The following is a 22,291-nucleotide window of genomic DNA, read 5'->3' as shown; positions in this document are numbered from 1 at the left end:
CGACCATGATATATTTATAGTTACCATCCCTCTGTAAGGGACCGCAGTGGTCCAGGTAAACGCAAGCTAATGGTTTACCTGAAATTAACAGGGGCGTCTGCGCAGGACGTTTCACTGTAGAGACTTTCATCTTTTGGCAGATTTCACATTCCAAAACATAGTTTCTGGTTTGTTTCCACATGCGTGGCCACCAGTATCTCTGCTTTAATAATGAAACTGTGGCGGAAACACCTGTGTGAGCAGAGGCACGCCCTTCATGTGCTTCTAAAATTAGTCCTGATCTATGTTCCATGTTTGGAACATAGATCCAGGGATTCGAGCAAACTGAACGTTATTCGCATCAGTTATATGTGAGTATTTGAGTGGAAAGCCTTTTGGTAATGTTTTACCACTGTCTTTGCTTGAAGCATTGACAGCTTGCATTATTTCGCTGTCTATTTTTATTTTTGAACGAGTGATTGCAGCTATGGTAGCCGTTTGCACAGCTGCCTTTGCAGCTTCATCAGCCAAAGAATCCCCTGCAACGTGAAAGTGTATGTATTACGTGAGTGTTTTGTAGTTCCTGTCGTAACTAAATTACTTGTTCCCAAAGGATTTTATGCTTGATTGTGCCACCTTTTGCATCTTTGTAACCGTTTTGAATCCAGTTCTGCAAGTATTCATTGTAAGATTGAACAAAATATTACGAATCGCACACTATGAGTGTGGGGAATTCGTGGTCCGTATTCTCAAGCGCCATCTTGAATGCTTGTAGTTCAGCTCGCTGAGCTGTACAATCTCTTTGAGATTGAGTTTTAGTGACCATTGGTCGAAATTTGCCATCACGCCAACAACCTTTAACGATCGCGCACGTCACACTATGGGCTTGTTTACCCCCCCCATAGCGGGTTGAGCTGATCCGTCAGAATAAATTATACATTCATACTGATCTAGAGGCAGAATTTCAGTAGGCAGAGGACATTCTTGTTCATATTGTAGAAATGCTTGGGTTTTCAAATATGGGTAAAAAACGTATTCAACGTATTTTGCAGCAAGAGAATTAACCCATTGTATCCATCTCGGATGTAAAGCTTTTGCATTTGGAATGCTCGCTTCTGTTACTGCGCCTAAGGCAGGAACAGGAGTAACAGAGGTTTAACCTTTTCTGCGTAGTTTAGATTATAAGTTCTTCAGAAATTCAGGAAACCTAGAATCGACTGTAAGTTTTTCAGCGTCTTTGGAGGTTGGAGCAGCGCACATTTCTCTAAAAAGTTTGCTGCCAGGCTTTTGCCTTAACTCGATAACTCAAATTCTAGAAATAGGAAGTTGAGGTGGGCAATTCTCGATTTTTTAAAATTGAATTTATACCCTTCGGAGGCGAACCCAAGTATGATTGTATTCACCCTATTCAAGTGCCTATCCAAGTCATCGGCTGTCAGATAGATGTCCTCGACATATGACAAGGCTTCATCATCATATGTTTGTAGTAACTCTGTTACTCTAGCTGAAAATAACCCAGGACTATTCTTGAATCCCTGAGGGGGCCGACAGAATTGATGCTGTGTCACCATAATTGAGAAAGCGGTCAAATACCTACTTTCTGGTGCAATGTTTTGACAGAAAAAAACATTAGAAATATCTAACGTGGTTTTATATTTTTTACGCACTATGTTATTCATTAATGCTGCACTGTGTGCATTTTGTACTGCAAAAGTTTTGCAACAAGAGTTTAAATGTCTGTAATCCAATACTAGATGATATGTAATGTCTGGTTTGGAGACAGGAAACAAAGGATTGTTCATTGATAAGGTGCATGTTTCAATCACCCCTTGGTATTCAAGTTGATCTAATATCTCCCTGACTTATTTTTTAGCTTCTTGCTTAACTGTATACTGCCTTTGTGCAGTTGGTTGATTTTTTCGTTGGATTTTATGGTGAGGAGAATCCTCATTTCATCCTACATGATTTTTATAAAATGCAGGAGCTTGGCTACTGCCCATTTCCTGGCACAGGTATATTTTAAATGATTTGGAATGTGGTTGGAAAAGGCTGGCAAAATGATGTCTTCCCCATGTGGGCACTCCCTGACAAATTGTGGTGGCCAGTCTTGTTCAGCTAGAAGAATGTCATAACCCTTAGAAAGTCGCTCCCAAAAGAGTGCTCTCACTTTTCTTGGTATGTCCCCCTCCATCCGGAGTGTTATTTCATATAACCTATGTGGACCACTAACCCTGGTATCTGCAGTTTCAACTTGGATGAATTCATTCAAGTCCACTGTCTCCAGATGATCCTTCAAGTTCTTGCGAGTTATGGTGACTTCTGCTGTCCTGTCCAACATTGTCTGAGCCCATTCTCCGTGATGGACAATATGCTGATTTTGATGACGCAATTTCAGACACAGTTAGACGCCATGGCAACAACGCTTCCGTTGCCGGCTGCAGTGCCCGTGGCTCCGGGGGCACCCACAGTATTGCAGGTTTGGGGGGGCTTTGCAAGTTGCGCGAATACAGCTGCCAGGGTGGGGGGTGGTGGGGTCTGGGGCCATTACGGGGAAAGGGCCACCATACAGCAGGAGGCTAAAGTGTCAGGAGGGGTCGGATGGTTCAACTATGATCAGGACTTCCGTAAGAGAATGGCCATATGCCCAGATTTAGGGTGGGATCAAAAAGAGATCCATCTCTGGGTTCAACACAGGTGTAAATTCACCGCTGAGCACAAGGAAGGGGCGGGCAGGAATCAGAAGGAGTGGGACAATCAGAACGGGACCAAGCAGACTGGGAAACGCCCTTTCAAACAGCCTATTCGAGGGAGCCAGCGAGGGGGAAAGAAGCAAGGGAGTAGAAATTCAACTCCAGCACATGCAGGCTGTACAATGCTGGGTCCTGCTCATGGGGCAAGGTCTGCAAGTTTGCCCACAGATGCAGCAAGTGTGGGGCCACACACCCGGCCGTGTCACACACTGTCAGGCGAGATGGTCCCCCGCCTCCCACTAGCAGACAAGATAGCTAGTAACATAGAGGAGACAGAACCACCTGCGAATTCCCCCCCCCCTCCCGAACCTCATCCTGCCAACCTCAAATGTTAAGGGGCCCTCCCCCATCATCATACTGAAACCACCCCCACCCCCTCCACCCCCCCAGTGAGGTCCTATACCAACCCCAAAGACAGACTGCTCTTAGCTCACAGCTTCATCGAAGGGTTTAGGATTCCATACCAGGGCCCTCTAGGTGGCAGGGATGCATAGAATCTCAAGTCAGCTAGGGACCTGCCGGGAGTAGTAGGGGAGAAGGTCTGGAAGGAGGTGGCTCTGGGCCGGGTAGCGGGTCCCTTCAATCACGCCCCCCTGGAGCATTTCCTTATCTCCCCGCTGGGTGTGGTCCCCAAGAAGCAGCCTCTGGCCTATTGATTGAGCCATCATCTGTCCTACCCGAAGGGCGACTCGGTGAACCACTGGCTAGAAGACGGGTCATGTTCAGTCTCTTACTGCTCCCTAGACATGGCAGTGGACATGGTCAGGAGAGCAGGAAAAGGGGCCTGGCTGGCCAAGACTGAAATTGAGTCTGCCTTCCGCCTGCTCCCGCTTCACCCGGACAGCCAGCACCTCCTAGGGTTCAAATGGCAGGGCGAAGTGTTCTTTGATCTTTGCATGTCCATGGGCTGTGCGGTGTCCAGCGCGTACTTTGAGGCCTTTGGCTATTGGAGAGAGGGTTTCGGTGCCATAATGGGGGAGAAATGGTGTGCTCAGAAGTGGCCTAATGCATAGCAGCAGCTTAAGATAACCTTGAACATAATGGTACTCGAGCTGTTCCCCGGTTTTGATTGCCCTGCATTTGTAACCCAAGGCGTTGGTAGACATGAAGGTAATTTTCTGGTCCAACAACATGGCAGTGTGCATGGCAATCAATGGCCAGACAGCAAGGTGCCCCCTGGTGCTGTGCTTGCTAAGAGAATTGGTCAGGGCAGGCTTGGGCTGCAACATCGAGTTTAGGACCAGGCACATCGAGGGGGTAACAAATGTTGCAGCTGTCGCTCTCTCTCGTTTTCAGTGGCTCCATTTCTGGGAGGCCTGGCCGAAGGGCGAGAGCGGAGATGACACCCTTCCCAGCACACCCTTGGAGCATCCTGCAGTGGAGAAGTGGTTGAGAACGTTGGGGGAACGCTCCTTGGCGCCGGGGACCAGGAAGAAGTACAAGGCCCATCTTGACACATTTCTAAGCGTCACAGAGACTCTGAGCACAGGCTTGCTTGCCTTGGACCAACACGTTCAGGCGTTTGCTTCATGGGCCAAAGATCAGGGGAACAGCCACTCGTGGGTCTGTGGCCACCGTAGCTGCGGTGAGCCATGACACCAAGCTGAATGGGGGGCAGGACCCAACCAAGTCCTTCTTGATCAGAGCGGCCCTCAAGGGATGGGCCAGAGATGAGGTTAGGACCCCGGACTCTAGGGGCCCCATTGACTTTCCCACCCTCCAGGGGATGATAGATGTAGTTCACCAGGTCACCCACTCGCAATTTGAGGCCAAACTCTTCTCAGTAGCCTTCTGCCTGACTTTGGGTCATTCGGGATGGGCGAATTGGTAGCCAGGTCAAAAACAGACTTGTCTGGTGTCGCCTTAAGCAACCGGGTTGTCAGACTAACGGACAAGCTAGTGATACATATTAGGAAGTCCAAAACGGATCAGGCGAGGGGTGGATGTAGTTCTGGAACCTCTAGGGGATCTAAGGTATTGCCCAGTGTCCAGAGTTAGGGATTACATGTCTGTGCACCCTGCGGCACAGGGGTACTTCCTGATATATGCAGACCTGGGTCCCCTGACAACATTTCAGATAGACCGGATCATGGGTGCCTGCCTAGCTCGCACGGGCCTTGCCTGCCCCGACAAAAAGTATTCCAGCCACTCATTTAGAAAAGGGGCGGCTACATCGGCATTCAAGGCGGGCATGGAGCCGGAGGGCATAAAGAGGGTTGGGCGCTGGTAATCGCATTGTTTTGAGTGTTACATTCTCCCATGAATATAATATTGAGTGCCGTGGTTTGTAGTGATCTTGATAAAGTGTGATTCAATAGACATTAAACAAGTTTGTAAAAGATGGCGTCCGTTTATTCACCAGGTTCCCGAGTGTGTGTGATCAGCCATTCATTCATTGCCAGGATGGCTCAGTGGGCTGCACTCAGGAACTGGATGCAGGGGTTTATACAAACACAGTTTGTCTGGATGGGATTCCCTGGAATGAGATGGAGCAGGATCTCTAACAGACTACAGCAACGACTGGCTCCAGGGGGCGTGCTCCCCAGCATCTTGGTGATCCACCTAGGGCATGGGTACTCACAAACTTTCTCTCGGGGGCCAAATTTACACTGTGGTTTGTGTCCGAGGGCCGCACCAGTGGGGGTGGGGTCAGTGGGGGAGGGGGCAGGGCTAGAGCAACAAAACAAAACTGACCATGAGCTTGATCACTAGTCCCTGCAGCGGACACCTTCGTCCACTGAGCCACCAGACCCGGCATACACACATCTCTCTCTCTCTCTCGCTCTCTTTCTCTCTCTGTCTCCCTCCCTCCCTCTCCCTCCCTCTCTCACTCTCCCTTACTCTGTCCCCCTCCCTCTGTCTCCCTCCCTCTGTCTCCTTTTCCCTCTCTCACTCCCTCACTCCCTTTCTTTCTCTCCCTCCCTTTCCCTCTCTCACTCCCTCACTCTGTCTCCCTTTCCCTCTCTCACTCCCTCACGCTGTCTCCCTTTCTTTCTCTCCCTCTCTTTCCCTCCCTCACTCCCTCACACTGTCACTCCCTTTCTCTCCCTCCCTTTCCCTCCATCCCTTACCCTCCCTCCCTTTCCCTGAATCCATTTCCCTCTCACTCTGTCTCCCTTTCCCTCCCTCGCTCTGTCTCCCTTTCCCTCCATAACTCCCTCACTCTGTCACTCCCTTTCCCTCCCTTCCTTTCCCCCCTCCCTTTCCCTCTCTCACTCCCTCACTCTGTCACTCCCTTTCCCTCCCTTCCTTTCTCTCCCTCCCTTTCCTTCTCTCACTCCCTCACTCTGTCTCCCTTTCCCTCTCTCACTCTCTCACTCTGTCTCCCTTTCCCTCTCTCACTCCCTCACTCTGTCTCTCTTTCCCTACCTCACTCTCTCACTCTGTCTCCCTTTCCCTCCCTCACTCCCTCACTCTGTCACTCCCTTTCTCTCCCTCCCTCCCTTACCCTCCCTCTCTTTCCCTGCATCCATTTCCCTCACTCCCTCACTCTGTCTCCCTTTCCCTCCCTCGCTCTGTCTCCCTTTCCCTGCCTTACTCCCTCACTCTGTCACTCCCTTTCCCTCCCTCACTCTGTCTCCCTTTCCCTCCCTCACTCTGTCTCCCTTTCCCTCCCTCACTCTGTCTCCCTTTCCCTCTCTCACTCCTTCACCCGGTCTCCCTTTCCCTCCCTCACTCCCTCACTGTCACTCCCTTTCCCTCCCTCCACCCTCCCTTTCCCTTCCTCCCTCCCTTTCCCTCCTACCCTTTCTCTCTCTCACTCCTTCACCCGATCTCCCTTTCCCCTCCCTCACAGTGGCGGCTGGTGACATTTGAAAGTGGTAGGGCGTAAAAGTTAAGGATGACTTGTTACGAGTAGCAAGCATTCACTAAATGTTCTTTTACATCATTATTTTGAAAAAAGTATACCTCCATCAAACCCATATGCACAGAATCACATTGCAACTGGAACACATGACCACTGACCTGTGCGCTCTGCTGAGAGGCCAGGATTTGATGTCCATCAAGATTTCTGAACATCTTTCTCACTATTTGACAGGCACTGTGAGAAACTCGCAGTGCTCTCAGCCGAAGCTCCAGCACTCTCAAGTGGTGCCACTCAGTTCAAGGTATGCACTGTACAAGAGTAATGTGAGACATGAAAAATAATACATGAACAGAATCCTTAAAATAGCTAACACTTTTAGGGAATGCAACTATGCAATATTAACACATACAATGTAAACAGGAACTAAATCACTGACCTGAACGTGCTCAAGTTTCAATTAAATGTTAAAAATGCTAACATTTTTCTTCCTTCAATGCAGCTGCACGCGGTGCACCCTCGGTTTGCCATCTCTTCCTGTAGTGCCCTCACTCCAGTTCCACTGCACTCTCTGTTCATGTGGCTCATCGCACAGCGTGGACTGTGCCACACGGGTCACTTAAGGTCCCGCTAGCCTGCATCTCTTTGTTGCTACGTGTTGGTGTGCTTTTTAACTTACATCATGTCACTATAGGGCCCCTTTATCTTTAGTAACTGTGACATATTTGATTGCTATGGTTATATCACGGGCATCGACATTTGATGCATGTTGCGGCCGGCGGCGGCACCTGTTCTGCAGTAAGTACTTTTGTATTTCACCTAACTGTGCGCCTCGCCTCCAACATGTTATTTATGACGGCATGACTGTCTAAGTGTTGTTAGGCGGCGCGCTTAACCAGATGGAGTCCTGCCACCGCGCCGCCTCGCCTGAGCCTCCCCATCGCATTTCAAATCAATGCCGCCCAGCGCCTAGGCTCCGAGCCGAGGCCTAGTAACACAGTGCGCGTCAAATAATTTAAAAGTCATTTCGATCGATCATCAGTTAAGTTTGCACTTTGCACTTTGCAGTTTATGTTTATTTGTCCTCCTGACATGACTGATTGATGCCACCCAGTCAGTCACTGCACACAGTACTGATGCCAGCCACGAGCCACCCACACACGCATTCTAACTGTACACAGAGTCCCTCACTCCCTCACTGTCACTCCCTTTCCCTCCCTCACCCTCCCAATCCCTTCCTCCCTCCCTGCCTTTCCCTCCTTTCCTCTCTTACTCCCTCACCCGGTCTCCCTTTCCCTTCCTCCCTTTCCCTCCTTCCCTCTCTTACTCCCTCACCCGGTCTCCCTTTCCCTTCCTCCCTTTCCCTCCCTCACCCTCCCAATCCCTTCCTCCCTCCCTCCCTTTCCCTCCTTCCCTCTCTTACTCCCTCACCCGGTCTCCCTTTCCCTTCCTCCCTTTCTTTCCCTCTCCCTCTGTCATCTCACCCTGCCTCTGTGTCAGCCCGGGCTGAGATAGCTTCGGAGCACACACACACACACATAGCTGCACCGAGCGCATTAACAGGTCTTTAAAAGACCATTAGAATGTTAATGAGGCTGTGTTCACCTCTTAGCGCCCCTGCAGCTCCACTCTAACTATGGCAGGAATCGCCCGGCCGGCCCCCACAGAGCAGCAGAGTCTCGGAGTCGCGCTGCTGTAACTTAGTTTGCAGACACTCTTTAAAAAAAAAATAATAATTAAAACACTGGTATGATGTGTACAAGGTCCGCGGGCCGCCAGGGAAGGCTTGCCGGGCCGCCACTGGCCCGCGGGCCGTACTATGAGTTCCCTCTGACCCAGGGCAACGACCTTATTCCCATGGGGAGGAGGGCACTATTACAAACCATAAAGTCTGACTTGGAAATCAGCAAACGCATTGGACAATACGAACTCTGGTGTTCTGAAATCATTCCTCGCAGAAACTGGCACGGGGCCAGGTCCAGTGATGCGGTGGAACATTCTCGCAAGAGGGTCAATGGTCCCATGCATAAGTTCACAGACCAGAGTGGTCTGGGTTTCATCAGGTGCGAGCTGATTCAGTTTAGAGTCGAGGGATACTTTGAGAAGGATGGGGTCAACTTATCTCACTGTGGAAAAGTTTATTGTTTCAGTTCATTAAAACCATAACAATACATTTTATAAAATCAAGTGCTCCAGATGAAACTCTTAGTGTTTGTCTCCTGTGGAGATGGACCTGTTCCTGATTGACTTGCAGGAGGCACTGGAAATAGCAGGTTGCAGGTGACACTTTAGCATCGGAAGCAGACGGGTACAGTAAGGGTACCTCTGCGCAGCACAGTAGGGGTGCCAGAGCCAAAGACCAGGAGCCTCAGGGCAGGTTCCTGGAAAACTGCGACTTTGGGCAGTTAGGGGCCTGACCAACCGGGGGTTTGCCTTGCTACGCTCCGCCCTGAAAAGGGCGTGAGTAGAAGAGACCACCGTGTCACGTGATCCGGAAGAAGATTGTCAAAGGTAGCACTGACTGGGTGTCCCCCAGTGCTGGCTCACCAGGCAGGCGGGGCTGCATAGGTTGGTACAGCTGCCCGCCCTTGGATCGCCCGTAAGATAACCCACATATTGCATACTCTTGTATGCAATAAACCTGCAGCAATATTTTTCCAGAATAAAAGTTGTCTTGTGTATTTATTCATTTTTGCATGCTCAGACTAGGGGTGGAGGAAGTTGCCGATAAAGGCACTATGCTGCTGTCCACGGTCCCCGCAGGGGGCCAATACAAAAGGGTGGCCCTTTAGTGCCATTTGGGCACCACTCACCCGCGCTAGTGGTTGGGGGCTCCTGTAGGAGTCCACTCGCCAAGTCGCCACAGTGGTGTCAGATCCGGTACGCCAGGTGGGGGGAGGGCATATAAGTCTCCCCCGCCCCTCCTGGCGGTCTCTATCTCACCAGCCACGCCGTCTCCCACCCCACCTCTTACACGGCGACCTCGCTGGTGGACAGGGTACTCAAAATGTTTTAATGTTTTCTTTTGTGTTGCAGGTGGAGTTACAGGGCGATCCAGAAGCAAACGGGTACAGTAAGGGTACCTCTGCGGCAGACGAGTACAGTAAGGGTACCTCTGCGTGGCACAGTAGGGGTGCCAGAGCCAAAGACCAGGAGCCTCAGGGCAGGTTCCTGGAAAACCTCGACTGCTTCCCGTTAGTTCTTTGGCCGGTTGGGGGCCTGACCAACTGGGGGTTTGCCCTGCTATGCTCCACCCGGAAAAAGGCATGAGTAGAATAGAACAACGTGTCACGTGATCTGGAAGAGGATCATCAAAGGTAGCACTGACTGGGTGTCCCACAGTGCTGGCTCGCCAGGCAGGCTGGACAGCATAGGTTGGTACAGCTGCCCGCCCTTGGATCACCCGTAAGATAACCCACATATTGCATACTCTTGTATGGAATAAACCTGCAGCAATATTTTCCCAGAACAAAAGTTGTCTTGTGTATTTATTCATTCTTGCATGCTCAGAGTTGGGGTGGGGGAGGTTGCTCTAATGGCAATAGAGCCCATCCATTGCTGTGCGATGGGCCTCCTGATGGAGTGGGGGAGCACTGAGGAGGGCCTGCAGTGCATCTGGGGCCTGGTGAAGGGCAGAGGCACTGCCCGGGCCTAAGGCCGAGCTCAGATTGTGACAAGGTGAGGCCTCGGCGATGAGGAAGCGAAATTGTCATGAATTGGCTGCCCTGAGAATCCCTGAAAGTGTGGGACTTCTTGCGGTGCAGCAGGCCTCCTGCGGGGCCAGTGGCACAGTGGAGGGGGCCTGTGGGTAGCACAAGACCTGGCCGAGACAAAGAGATTATTTGGACCTTACAACTGCGCTGCTGTTAGAACAGACCTCCATATGGGGGCGCAAGATAATAGACGTGAGATCTAGGCAGCGGAGAGCGGGAGTCAGCGATATTTGGAGACAAGGTGACCCCAAAGGAGATAGGTGCACCATCTAGTTGCCTGGGGGCTCTAATCTGCTGCTGTCACTCAAAATCGAACACCGGCCCACCTTTTGGAGCCTTACTGGAACGAGTGATAAGGGGAGCTCTGCTTCCCATGTAGGAGGACCCCGGATGCAACTACTGGTTTGTCAGCTGAGGCTCCTGCCCTGAGAAGATTATCTGGTTACGCAACAGGAGAGAGTGACGCTAGGTGCACTGCGGGAACAGATCTGGCAAAACTGAGGGGGACGGGCAGGGCCTGTACACTGGCCAGATAGAGTGGCTGTGGCCTCTGGCCAGGAGCCGCAAGGGGGAACGAGTACAAAGCAGCTGAGAACCACCCACTGATTATAATTGGGAAAATAACGTGCTGGTGCATTATCTGTATACACCTGGCGAGATGGCAGCAGCAGGCTCAACGGGAGAGGCACTGAGAGCAGTGCCACCTCCCACCAGATGGACTGCTGCACACTCCATGATATTATGCAGATTATCACTGGTTCTTGAGCGGCATTAGAAACAAAGAGTGACGCCATAAGGACTGATCTGAGTCTCTTAAAAGATGACCACAAATGCCTTACATAACGGGTCACAATTGCCAAGCGCATGCTGGCGTAAGTGCCACCAGAGGTGCCCACGTGTGAGATAGACTCACCTGTATTGAAGATAAAGTCAGAATGCTGGAGCTGCAAGCTGAGGACAGTGTAACTAGATCAAGACGTAATAATGTCATTGGCCTGCCAGAATGCACTGGGGGCAACAGTATAATAGACTATTTGGAAAGAAGGCTGTGAGAGGAGATGGCCCCGGAGGGCTCTCCTCATTTAAGGCCCTAGAGAGAGCACGTAGGGTACCAGCTCGCCCACCCCTGTAGTGTAGTTCCTATATTCCCAATAGGCTCTGCGCATTGGAATAACATAAACGATAGTTTAGACGTAGGACTTAGGTCGACTAAGTCTCTATTGAATATGTTAGACTTAATTATGAATGCCAGCTAGCTCAGAGGTCACTAGAAACTTTCTCGAGTACACAAGAAGGGATTAGTTTCTGACAACCGCATAAACATGACAACATTGCTCCCTCCAGAATAAGGAGTATACCTCCAGAGTCGCGGAAACAATAGATAACTATTTTACTCAGTCAATCATGCATGCTTAGTTTCACCAGAAGCGCAGAGAAATAGAGAGACAGGCGTTTTCAATAAAAGAGGTTATTTATTGAACAGTCTTCTTTCTCATGCAAGAGAAGTGAGTTGCCACAATTGCAATAATTGTTATAAAGTAAAGTGCGTACAGTAAAAGGAGTATTATGAAATAATACTGTAAAAGCATGGTATGGTTTCTAAGCCATACGGTGTCTAAAATAGATAAAATATATACATAGATAAATATATACATAGATAAAATCATGACTAAACGTACTCAACTGGTGCTTCTAAGATACGCCTACCCCAGTGTACCTAACCTAAGCCTCGTACGTGGGAAGGAGTAAGTGAGCTGCAGTTTAAGTTAAGATAGTTTCTGCCACGAATCTGAATCAAAAATTCGCTACGGGTCTAATCAGCTCCATACCTTGTTTATAGAATGAAGGAGGTCTTGTATCTCTGTCTAAGGACTCGATCTCCCAGCAACCCGCAAGGGTGACCGGGAAACACTGGAGCTGGATTTCTCGGCAGGAGAAAAGACAGCATCTCTCTCAGTGCGTCAATGGGAGGGTCGGCTTCCTTCGGCACTCGCTACAGCAGGGCATCGGGCAAGTAGATAGCTGATCTGCTCCAAACCACTGTGTGTTTTGCTAGGGCAGATGCTGGTATATTTATACCTGGAAGGTGCCGAGTTTGTCGTAAGGTTGGACATAAGACGTCACTAAGAATTCGCAGTTCTTTTAGGACTCCAGGAGTTCTAGGACAAATCAATACAGAAGCAGGGGGAATTCTTGGGCTGCTGGAGGCTTGGTTTGTTTAAGAACGCGTTGTGCTTTCTAGGAGTCTATGGGAGTAGCCTTGCCGTATTTGGACTGCATTGGCTATGACTTACTATGGGTATGATTCTTATGCCTTTATAAGGATATGATTTGTTATAACCACATAAGGGCATAAATCGGGAATATTTAAATAGGGTCCTAGATACGTTTACAACACCCCAATAGGGGGCGCCTGTGCCCTACAGTAGCCAGATTCCTCTATTACAGGGATCATGATCATATATTAACACAGGCCGGGCTGAAGGGGATCCTTAAAGTACATAACAGTAAGGTTATTATCTTTTCCGACTTTACGATGGAGGTATAAAAGCAGCGTTCCACTTTTCTGGAGGTTAAGTGCAGACTCCGCCAGATTAACATTTCCTACACTATGTAGTTTCCGGCCCATCTGCGAGTAGTTACCCCGGAGGGTGTGCAGTTCTTCAGAACCCAACAAGAAGTATGGGATTGGATTGAGACAGCCAGGTCCTGGTGGGGGCCCTGTGGTGAGCTTCCAGGCGCTGGAAGTTGAGGAAAATAAGTGGGAGAGCGCTGTCACAAGCGGAGGTTCAGCGGGAGCAGCTGTGGGTGATCTGGGCAGTTGCAGAAATGAGCAGGAACAGTGTCCTCACTGAGTGAAGCTGGTGGCCCGAATACTGACTGTACCAAAAATTCTGGCTCCGCAGAAGATACAGATATTGAGCTGCCCTGAGTCACCCCACCGTGGATGACATTGTATGATGTGTACTGTGGGAGCTCTATGTTGGTACTGTATACTAGATAAATGAGAGGTTTGCTTCCCACTGACTCTGTTATATCAAGCTTTACTGCTACAAACTCTAGGGAGCAAGACAAAATATATTCTGCTTCAGATGGGGGGGACCTGACAGAGGTTCTGCAGAGGTCACTGGCCACTTTTTACCCCTGTTGAGGTCGTTGTCGGTGCACACCCAAATGTATGCCTGTTGGTACTATATTTAGATGAAGGACGTTCTTCTTGTCCTGGGGAGTGGGCATTTGGGCATGTAGGAAAGTAGGATCTGCTTTCATGGTTACCCCCACTTTTTGCTGGTGTCTGTATCTGAGTGGGATCCTGCTAATCAGTCACTGTGCTTACTCCCTAATTTGACATGGTAAGTACTTTTGTACCTCCACCATTGGCTACTGGTGTACCCCTTTATGTCCCTAGTATATGGTATTGAGGTTCCCAGGGCCTAGGTACACCAGGGGTCTCCCATGGCCTGCAGCATGTATTATTCCACCCATGAGAGACCACTCAAAATGTGACTACGGACCTGCTATTGCAGCCTGTGTCAGCTGGTGGTAGCACCACATACAACAAATATAAGTTTCCTTATATCTGAGGCCCCAGCACTTAAAACCTATAAGTCACCCCTAAGGTAGGCCTTTCAATCCTAAAGACAGGGTGCTGGGTTATAAGTGTGTGGGTGACCCTACATGGGCAGGACATGCCTACAAACCCTAGAGTTGATTCTCCAGGTATTGTAAGTGCGGTCAGCCATTTTGATAAATATAGTGGCTATCCGTTGTTACGTGATGGCTGACTATATAGTGGCTGTGCCGATCCTGGGCATGTTTGGTATCAAACATGTTGGAATCATACCCCAAAGTCGTTCTCTGTGATGGAGGTATGATTCCATACACTGGGGATGGGCTACTCCAGGAAGCCCACAGTACTCCCAGTAACAACCTTCCAGGCTCTGCTAGCAAGCTAGTGCTGCTGCCATCCACGGACACGATTTTACCCTACTGCTGCTGAGCTGAGCTCAAGCAGGGAAAGGTAGAACAATAGGATTCCTGTCATAGTGAAGTGTGACAACCTCCCAGATAGGACTTAGTGTATTGGGCTGGGGTGGGGGGGTTGCCAGCGCCATCAGACTTTGAAGGCCACATTTGGTGCCCTCCTTGCATACTCCAATTTGAGCCAGTTCAGGGGGTGCTTGGCTCCCGCTCTGGCGTGAAACTGGACAAAAGATATGGGAATAACCTCCCCTCTGTCCAGCCCCTCCTCTGAAAGGGACCCCCAAGACGTACTAACCCTTTTCTTAGAGTATAAAAAAGCTTACCTGTGAGTGGGTCCTCATGTTCATCATTGGACAAGACTCAAGCCTGAAACCTCTTCACTCTTCGACCCTCTGGACAATTGGACTTTGCTGGACTTCGTCTGGACCCAAGACTGCATCAATGAAGACTCCTGCTGGTCTTGCTGTTCTGCAAGCCTTCTTCGCCGTCTGTGACTGTGCTTCTTCCAGGATCTTCAACAGACCTGTGGGCATTAAGGACACCCAAAGGAATCTCCCTTGGAGTGAAGAAGTCACTCCCTTGCATCTGCAGGCACCGCTACGAAGCTGACCGGTCTGCCACTCCTGACGTCCCACAGACTTCGAATGGCTCAGCAACACAGCTGGTGGTTCTTCAACTCCCTCGATGCCTGACCTGTCCCCTCTGCAATTTTGAGGCCAGTATCCCTCGTCAGAACCTTTAGGACCCAACCCTCGTGCACCTGACTTGCCGTTGCCAAGGCTTGTTGGCTTTGCACTCCAGAGATCTTCGGGCTACAAGAAGCTCCACCTTCCAGCATCTCTTCCTGCCAAGTACATGTCCTCACCTTATCCTCTGCACTATGTGCCTTCCTTCATGGTGAGCTGCGCGAGGTCCTCTTGTGACTCCTGTGCCTTCGGCCTGTGGGTCCTCCTGAGGGTCTTCTGCTCTAGTGGGCTCCCTGCTTCATCGGGGCCTGCTCTGATTCTCCTTGTGATGAGACCGTTGGACCTTGCTGGTCCCAACGTTGCTCCTTCTTCGTTCTACACGGCTGTTGCGGCTACCAAGGCTTATTGGTGCTTCTGCTGGACACCGACCCCCCCATATCACTGACATCCGACATGGTACAGCTTGTACAAGGCTCCTGTCTTCCTCAGTATTTCCTGGTCCTAACAGCTGCAGCGGCAAGGTCACAGTCAACTCATCGGAACCATCCAACATCGGTGGGCATTGCTCTTCCGTGCCTCCTAGTCACAACTGAGTGGCATAGACTCTGTCCCCTTTGCTTGCAAGTTCTTCACTTCCACAATCCACCCTTGGATTCCTCCGGACTTGTTCCCGTCTTCTCCACAGGCACTTTCTCCAGGTCTTCCATTGTCGTCTACCGAGTTTTTCTATGTCTCTTCACCCCTATGCACCAGGCTTCCCTGGTGTAGGTAACCTGGTCTCCAGGGTATCCACGATTGGGGTGGTTCTCCAACCTTCTGCCCTCAAAGGAAATCCTTTGGGGTCCTATGGGAAGGCTCCTTCTTCTGCAAAACTGCAACTGCAACTTCTCAGTTGACTTCCATTGGGCACACAGCTGTGTTCTCACTCTGCACACAGTCTCTGTGGGGTTCCTGGTCACTTACCTTGGGTGGTTCCTTGTGTCCCCGGCTTCTCTGGGTCTTCTGGTCCAAGTACCATCTTCTCCTGCAGTTCACATTCCACTTTCTTAATATATTGTTTGGTCTTCCCCTGGAGACCACTGTATTTTGTGCTACTTACCTTATTGCAATTGAAGTATCTATGCCGTACTGTGTTAATATCTTCAGGTAGGAGATATACCAATGTGTTAGTGAGTGTTGTGTAGTAAATAGAAGTATTTTTATATAAACACTTTGTGGTCTTTTTCATTTAACCTATACTACATGATTAAACTGGTAAAACAAGCTGCTTAACACAACTTCAAGATAAGCCTGAAGGCTGCTGTCCACAGCTACCACTTTGGGAGCTTTCAATGGTTATCAAAGACCACTAAAATCACTGTAAGGGTTGCCTGGATTAGTGCAAGGTACATCACTCAAATAAGTGTGCACCATATACTATGCCAGCCGCCTACACCCACTATGAAACATTGGCTCACTGCAGGTATGCCCAGGAAATCCATGCTATTCAAATCAATATTACGAGACATACTTTAATATCACATATGGGATTACTACAGGCAATATTTTCATTGGAAGTCCTGGGACAAGCTCACCAGGGTAAACATGGTGGAATGTGTCCCCACGAAATGACCCAGATTTTGGGGTTCTCATACTTACAATAACACCAGTTTCTTCATGTTATTCCCCAATCCTTAAATCAGTCTGTATGAGATTACTTGTACTCCTGTTGTAATTCTGCATCCCAGAATTACCTGTATCTCTGGTATCGATAGGCTGGGTGTGACATTACTGCATTTTACATTATCATAGGACTTGTTATGGTTGCCTTAGTGTTAATGCATCATGCAACCCGATTTAGTACACAACGAAAACTAATACAAGTAATCATGATAACATATGGAAAGGGGTTCCTCAGAGCTCTATACTAAGCCCACCTTTTTTAACCTATATATGGCCCCTCTGGCAGACATATTGTGAAACACAGCATTAGTGTTGTGTCATATGCGGACGACACGCAATTAGTGATGTCATTATCTCAATCTCATGAAGAGGCAGCCACCAATTTTCCACTTGTCTACAGGAGCTGGCAGCCTGGATGTCAAGTAACTGCTTAAAGCTAAATTGCAGCAAGACGGAGATTCTAATTTTGGGTAAGGCTCCCTTCATATGGTCCTCGTCAGGGTGGCCGCAGACCCTGGGCCCCACCCCTCCCCCGGTAACCAGGTTAGGAACTTGGGGATGTGGCTGGACTTGAAGCTCTCCTTTGATTACCACACTAGAATTGTGGCCAGGAAGTGCTTCGGAATAATGAAAGGGCTTCGGAAGATCTTAGATGTGCTTCCCGTGAAAATTCTAGTCCATGCGTTGGTAACTTCCCGACGACTACGGGAATGCTTTATATCTGAGAGCTAGTGGCAAGTGTGTGCAGAGACTTCATTGCATTCAGAACGCAGCGGCGCATCTTGTTCTGATGCTGCCCGAGATAGCTCCCTCTAGGAATGCCCTCCCTGCCCTACACTGGCTCCCGGTGAAGGAGAGATTACTTTTTAAAACCCTATGTGTTAGTCACCGCATTCTGCAGGGAAATGGACCTAGCTATTTACATAGTCTAATGTCCCCCTACACTCCTACCCGGGCCTTTAAGTCCTTGGGGACTGGACAGGTCAAGGTTCCAGTAATCAAAAGAGCGAAAATGGGTGGCCGATCTTTCTGCTACCTGGCCGCTAAACACTGGAATGTCCTCACTCTTGCTCTCCAGGTAGAACCATCGGAAAGGCTCTTTAGAAAAAAACTAAAAACTTGGCTTTTCCACATAAAGGTTCAGCTCTTAGCTATATCATGTTACTGCGACAGACAGGGTTGTGGGCTGCAGTGTGGGGACACACTACTGAGTGTAGCCATGCGCTTTATGTGCTTACTTATTATTATTATTATTATTATTATTAAAGCCTCAGTACTGTAAATTCCTGATTCATCAGTCATCAGAGAATAGATGGAGGTGGGGAGTAAGGATCAGGGAGGTGAACTTTACCAGGCTATTAATGTTCCATTCCAAATTCCTTGCTTAGTCTTGGAGTGAGTATATGCAATTTGTTATTCAAACTAGCTGATTTTTATTCAATCATGAACTAGACAACAGAGCTATGCCTCAGATAGCTCTGATGTATGAGCCGTGAACATGTAAGGTGTGTTACACTGGTGTGTATGCTCTATAGTCTTAGTCCAGAGTATGTGGGACTGGACTTTGTGGGCTAGCTTAGTTCTAGGAGGTCTCATGAAGGCGGCAGGTAGTTTACAAGGATGGAAAGGTTATGGCATGGGCCTACTTACAGTTTCTTGCTGGTAGACCTCCCCAGGGTGAGCTGGCCTTAGATTACATCTCCAATGAGTGATCCTCTACTAGTAGAAGCAGACAGTGTCACTCTCTGTTTTGTGTTTATCACTTATAGATCAGAGAGGCTTTATTCAGATTCTTAATCAATGAGGCTTTTAAAAAGGCCATAGAAGAGACTTCTTTCTTCTGACTTGGACGACTCATTCTGATTGCTATTTGAAAAATGTACAGAAAGATGTAGTCATGTTCAGGAAATGAAAAACAACTTTCTAAAAACACTGCATCTTATCTTTGCAGGCAGACACCTCCGCTATAAGGCAGAAAGGGAACATGTCTCAGTGTGCTGTTTTCTGGAACTGATAAGACGATCGACGAAAGAATCAGCCTTTCTCCACTCCCTTATTTTATAAAGCCTTCTGCAAAAAGTCTGAAACATGGATGACACTGATAAAAGGTTGGAGTTTTTGCAGAATTATACACTGATGTCCTTGAGATTGAAGTTAGAAAAGTGGACAAAGTTCTTGTCAGTGGATGAGTACAAGCAACAGGTTGTGGGTTTCTTAACTTTAGCAGATTCAATGGTATTAGTCATAAGCACCAATCCAGCAGGACAGCTATATGCCACCTCTGGCTTCCCTGCCATTTTGAAAAACAAAGGAGTTTATTTTGTGAAGAAGAACAAAGAACCCGTCACAAAGGACAACATTAAGACTTCCTTGATTGTGGGAGACACCTCCGGCACTCCCGTGGAACAGCTCATGTCGGTGGTGGAAGAGGTGAGTCGAATTTTATAATCTGCTCAAAGAGTCAACTAAGCGTGAATAGAAAGTAGCTCGCATTACCATGTTATAGAATATTTTCTGACATATGCAACTTTTTGAACAGTAGTGTTGATTTCTGTTCTTACGTTTCACTTTAGAATACATATATGTTTAACTATAAATATGCACTTTATTTCAAAACTATTTCATAACGCACTGTTTCAAACACATTAAGGCCTTTTGATGGGTCATATTTCAATTCAGTTTTCAGATCATAAAGCATGTCTCATTCATCTCTAAGTTGACCCCTCACACAGCGTGGATTGGGTTTCAGCCTGCAAAATTGACTTTTTTTACATTGGGCTATCCTCAGTTTCATAAGTACTGAAAAGCTCCACTTAATTACAGGATCCTACAACATTTCATACTCATTATTTCAAAGTTTTAATTTCTCCAGTATTGAATCTTTCATAGATTCATACGCTTGAATCAGTCCTCATTGTCCCAGTGGGAGTCCTATGGTACTGTAATAAAGCAATACGTTAACAAACATAGGCTATAATGGCACTAGGCCATGAATTTAATAGCTTATCTATGTCCTTTTTTTATATAAAGGACCAAACTTGACCTATAACCAATCAGACCACAGCACCCTCTAGAACACTCCCCACAGAGGCCAGATCTCTCCGATTTTCTATCACATGTCGTGTGAAGGAAGTCTCCCTGAGCTCTGCTCAGTTTATTCTTTAAACTATTAATTTCAGAACTCTTCTTCTCAGGTCAGACAAATAATTCTTTCTAATACCATCTTTGAACATTCTGACAATGTCAGAACATTCTAAGAAGGGATTATTTAGGCCACATAACACCGGTGGCAAAAAGAGAATTTACATTGATGACTTTCATAAAAAGTGCATTTGTTGTCCCTATCCTGATCAGACAAAGACTATAAAATCTGTCACACTTTCTCCCAGAAGATCCCCAAAGACAGGGAGAGAAGACTTCTGTTGTGGTTACAGTGACCTATATCTAGGGAAAACCCAGTCTCTGAGGAAAACAGTGATGATTCTTTGAGATCTGGCATATTTCATAAAAGGTATAGATCCTCTGACTAGGAGCCTTCTGAACAGCCTAAGAAGGCCCTTAAGAAATCCCATCATGAGGCATCTGGTCATTCTAAAAAGTCTCAGAAGAAATTAAAGCACAGACCTTCCTCAAGGGATCCCTCAGAACCTACTAAAAAATTTGAAAAACAACTGTCTGTTAAAAGATCTTCTAAATCCCTTCTGTTGACGATAGGAGCACTTGCTGTGGAAAAACATAATCAAGATTTCTCCAATTTTAGTACTGTTGAAGTTTTACCAACAACATCAGTGACCTTGACATCTACCTTTTCTACACCAGCGTTGCCATTGATAACGTTGTCGTCTCCAGCAGTATCGACGACCATAGTTATTTGCAGGTTGTTGCCGACGACGACATCTAAGTGGACTTCACTGTCTCCAGTCCAGTCGATGAACCATTCATCTGAATGTTCGTCAGCGAACTCGTCGCCGACGAAATGGCGTATTCCATCAACAAAGACATCCAGGTCGGTAGATCCATTAAAGAAAACGCAGTTAACAGAACTCTCATCAACAACACCTTCGATGACATTGACTTTGACAACGCCGTCGACGGCAATTCAACCAGGAAAACATGTCCTACCTAAAAAAATGCAACAAACCTCATAGACGATGGACTTATCGTCGACTGAGATTCAAATTTTGACATCCTCTGCACCTTTAACACCACTGGCACCACTATCACTCCTATCATATTCGGATAAACCTATGGCTGATGTGATTCTTCCAACTCACACATCTCCAAGCAAAGTGTCACCTTTTCCACAGGCTCATTTACTAGATGAGGAATCTGAAGATGAGAGCCCTTTTAGAGCGCTCTAGCCCTTCAGAATTACAAGTGAAATGTCAGGCCTGTGATGATGACCAATATTATGAAGAGGATTATCTACAGTATCCAGTATCCTGCGTACATACCACAAGATCAACAGGATAATTCCATCCATATGTCTCTGGATTTAGTAGCCAACCTCCAAGTCATCTACAAGAATATTACAAATGGTTCATATGTCTACTCCTCAACTGCAAACAACAACACTATCTCACAACAAATGCCACCTCCTTGGCCATGCACATTGCAAATCTCAGGTACTCCTCTATCATCTCTACCATTGGCAGATTTGCCTGTTCATGACCTGACACTACGGATGGTGATCAAGAATAAGAGGGAGGGATCGGAGATCATACATCCACTATTAATGACTGGGATGACTATTTGAGAACTACACCATCTCCTCCTGTTCTACCTCCAGTGTATTCGCCCCTGGACGGTATAGATGCTTTCTGTAGGAGAGTGGGGTCTGCAATCCTATGGTCACCCCAGATTTTTGCTTTTTGCTTCACTGGTTTACGACTTTCCCTGGTGTGGGCCTGCTAATCAGACCCACTGCCTAGCTGTTCTCTCTCTAAATTGACATCCATGTACTTTAGGTGCATTTACCGATTGGTACTGGGCCACCTTATCAGTCCCTGTACAGTGTACCTTAGGTACCCAGGGCATAGGTGTACCCAGGGCCTACCAGGGGCTGAAGCATGTATTATGCCACCCCTGGCTGGCCATCTAAACAGACACAACTGGCTGGTAAGACAGCTGGGGCAAGGTGGTGTAATCACCCTTTGCTGTAGATATAGTTACCTATATCTAACCCTAACATGGACACATATATTCCTATCAGTCACTCCTATGGCAGGCCTTATCAATCCTGAAGGCAGAGTGCTTGGAATTATGTGAGACGGTGCTCTGGCATGAGCTGAGCCTGTCTGCAGCTTGCGGAACCAAGTCCTTATAGCTGTTCCATGATAACGCTATACCATATACTCTTAAGTGCATTATCAACCTCGCGGTTAAATGCTAACTTTGGTATAGCATTATCAAACCATGTCGAGTAAGGTATCATACGAATTGGAATACTACCCCCTCGCCAATTCTGGCGACGGGGGTAGCATTCCACCCTTCTAGAGGGACACAACATGTATGTAACTGAACCCTGGTTAAAGTTAACTCGAGCCTTGGCATCACAAAATGGATGCTGCCACCACAGACACAAGTCTGACCTCCTGCTGCTGGTAGTCCTTCCAGCGAGGGAGGCTTGGACAAACTGCACCTCGCTTCTAGCACCACCCCAGACAGGATTTTGTGTATTGGGTAGGATAGGCCTGAAAGGAATGAGACATG

General features: G+C 47.9%; 1 protein-coding gene across 3 annotated transcripts in view; it reads left to right on the top strand.

Moving 5' to 3' along the window:
* DNAH17 (dynein axonemal heavy chain 17) overlaps window positions 1-22,291 on the top strand; it is a 12,633,448-nt gene that overhangs the window by 86,677 nt on the left and 12,524,480 nt on the right. For all 3 annotated transcript variants that reach the window (XM_078653923.1, XM_078653924.1, XM_078653922.1), the window contains exon 2: window positions 18,531-19,009. In XM_078653923.1, coding sequence (XP_078510049.1) covers window positions 18,668-19,009 — 342 coding nt within the window. In that variant the 5' untranslated portion in view covers window positions 18,531-18,667. The remainder of the gene's footprint in view (window positions 1-18,530; window positions 19,010-22,291) is intronic.

Source organism: Lissotriton helveticus, chromosome 7, assembly GCF_964261635.1.
Source record: "Lissotriton helveticus chromosome 7, aLisHel1.1, whole genome shotgun sequence".
NCBI classification, from domain to species: domain Eukaryota; kingdom Metazoa; phylum Chordata; class Amphibia; order Caudata; family Salamandridae; genus Lissotriton; species Lissotriton helveticus.
This window is presented reverse-complemented; position numbering and strand designations above follow the sequence as displayed.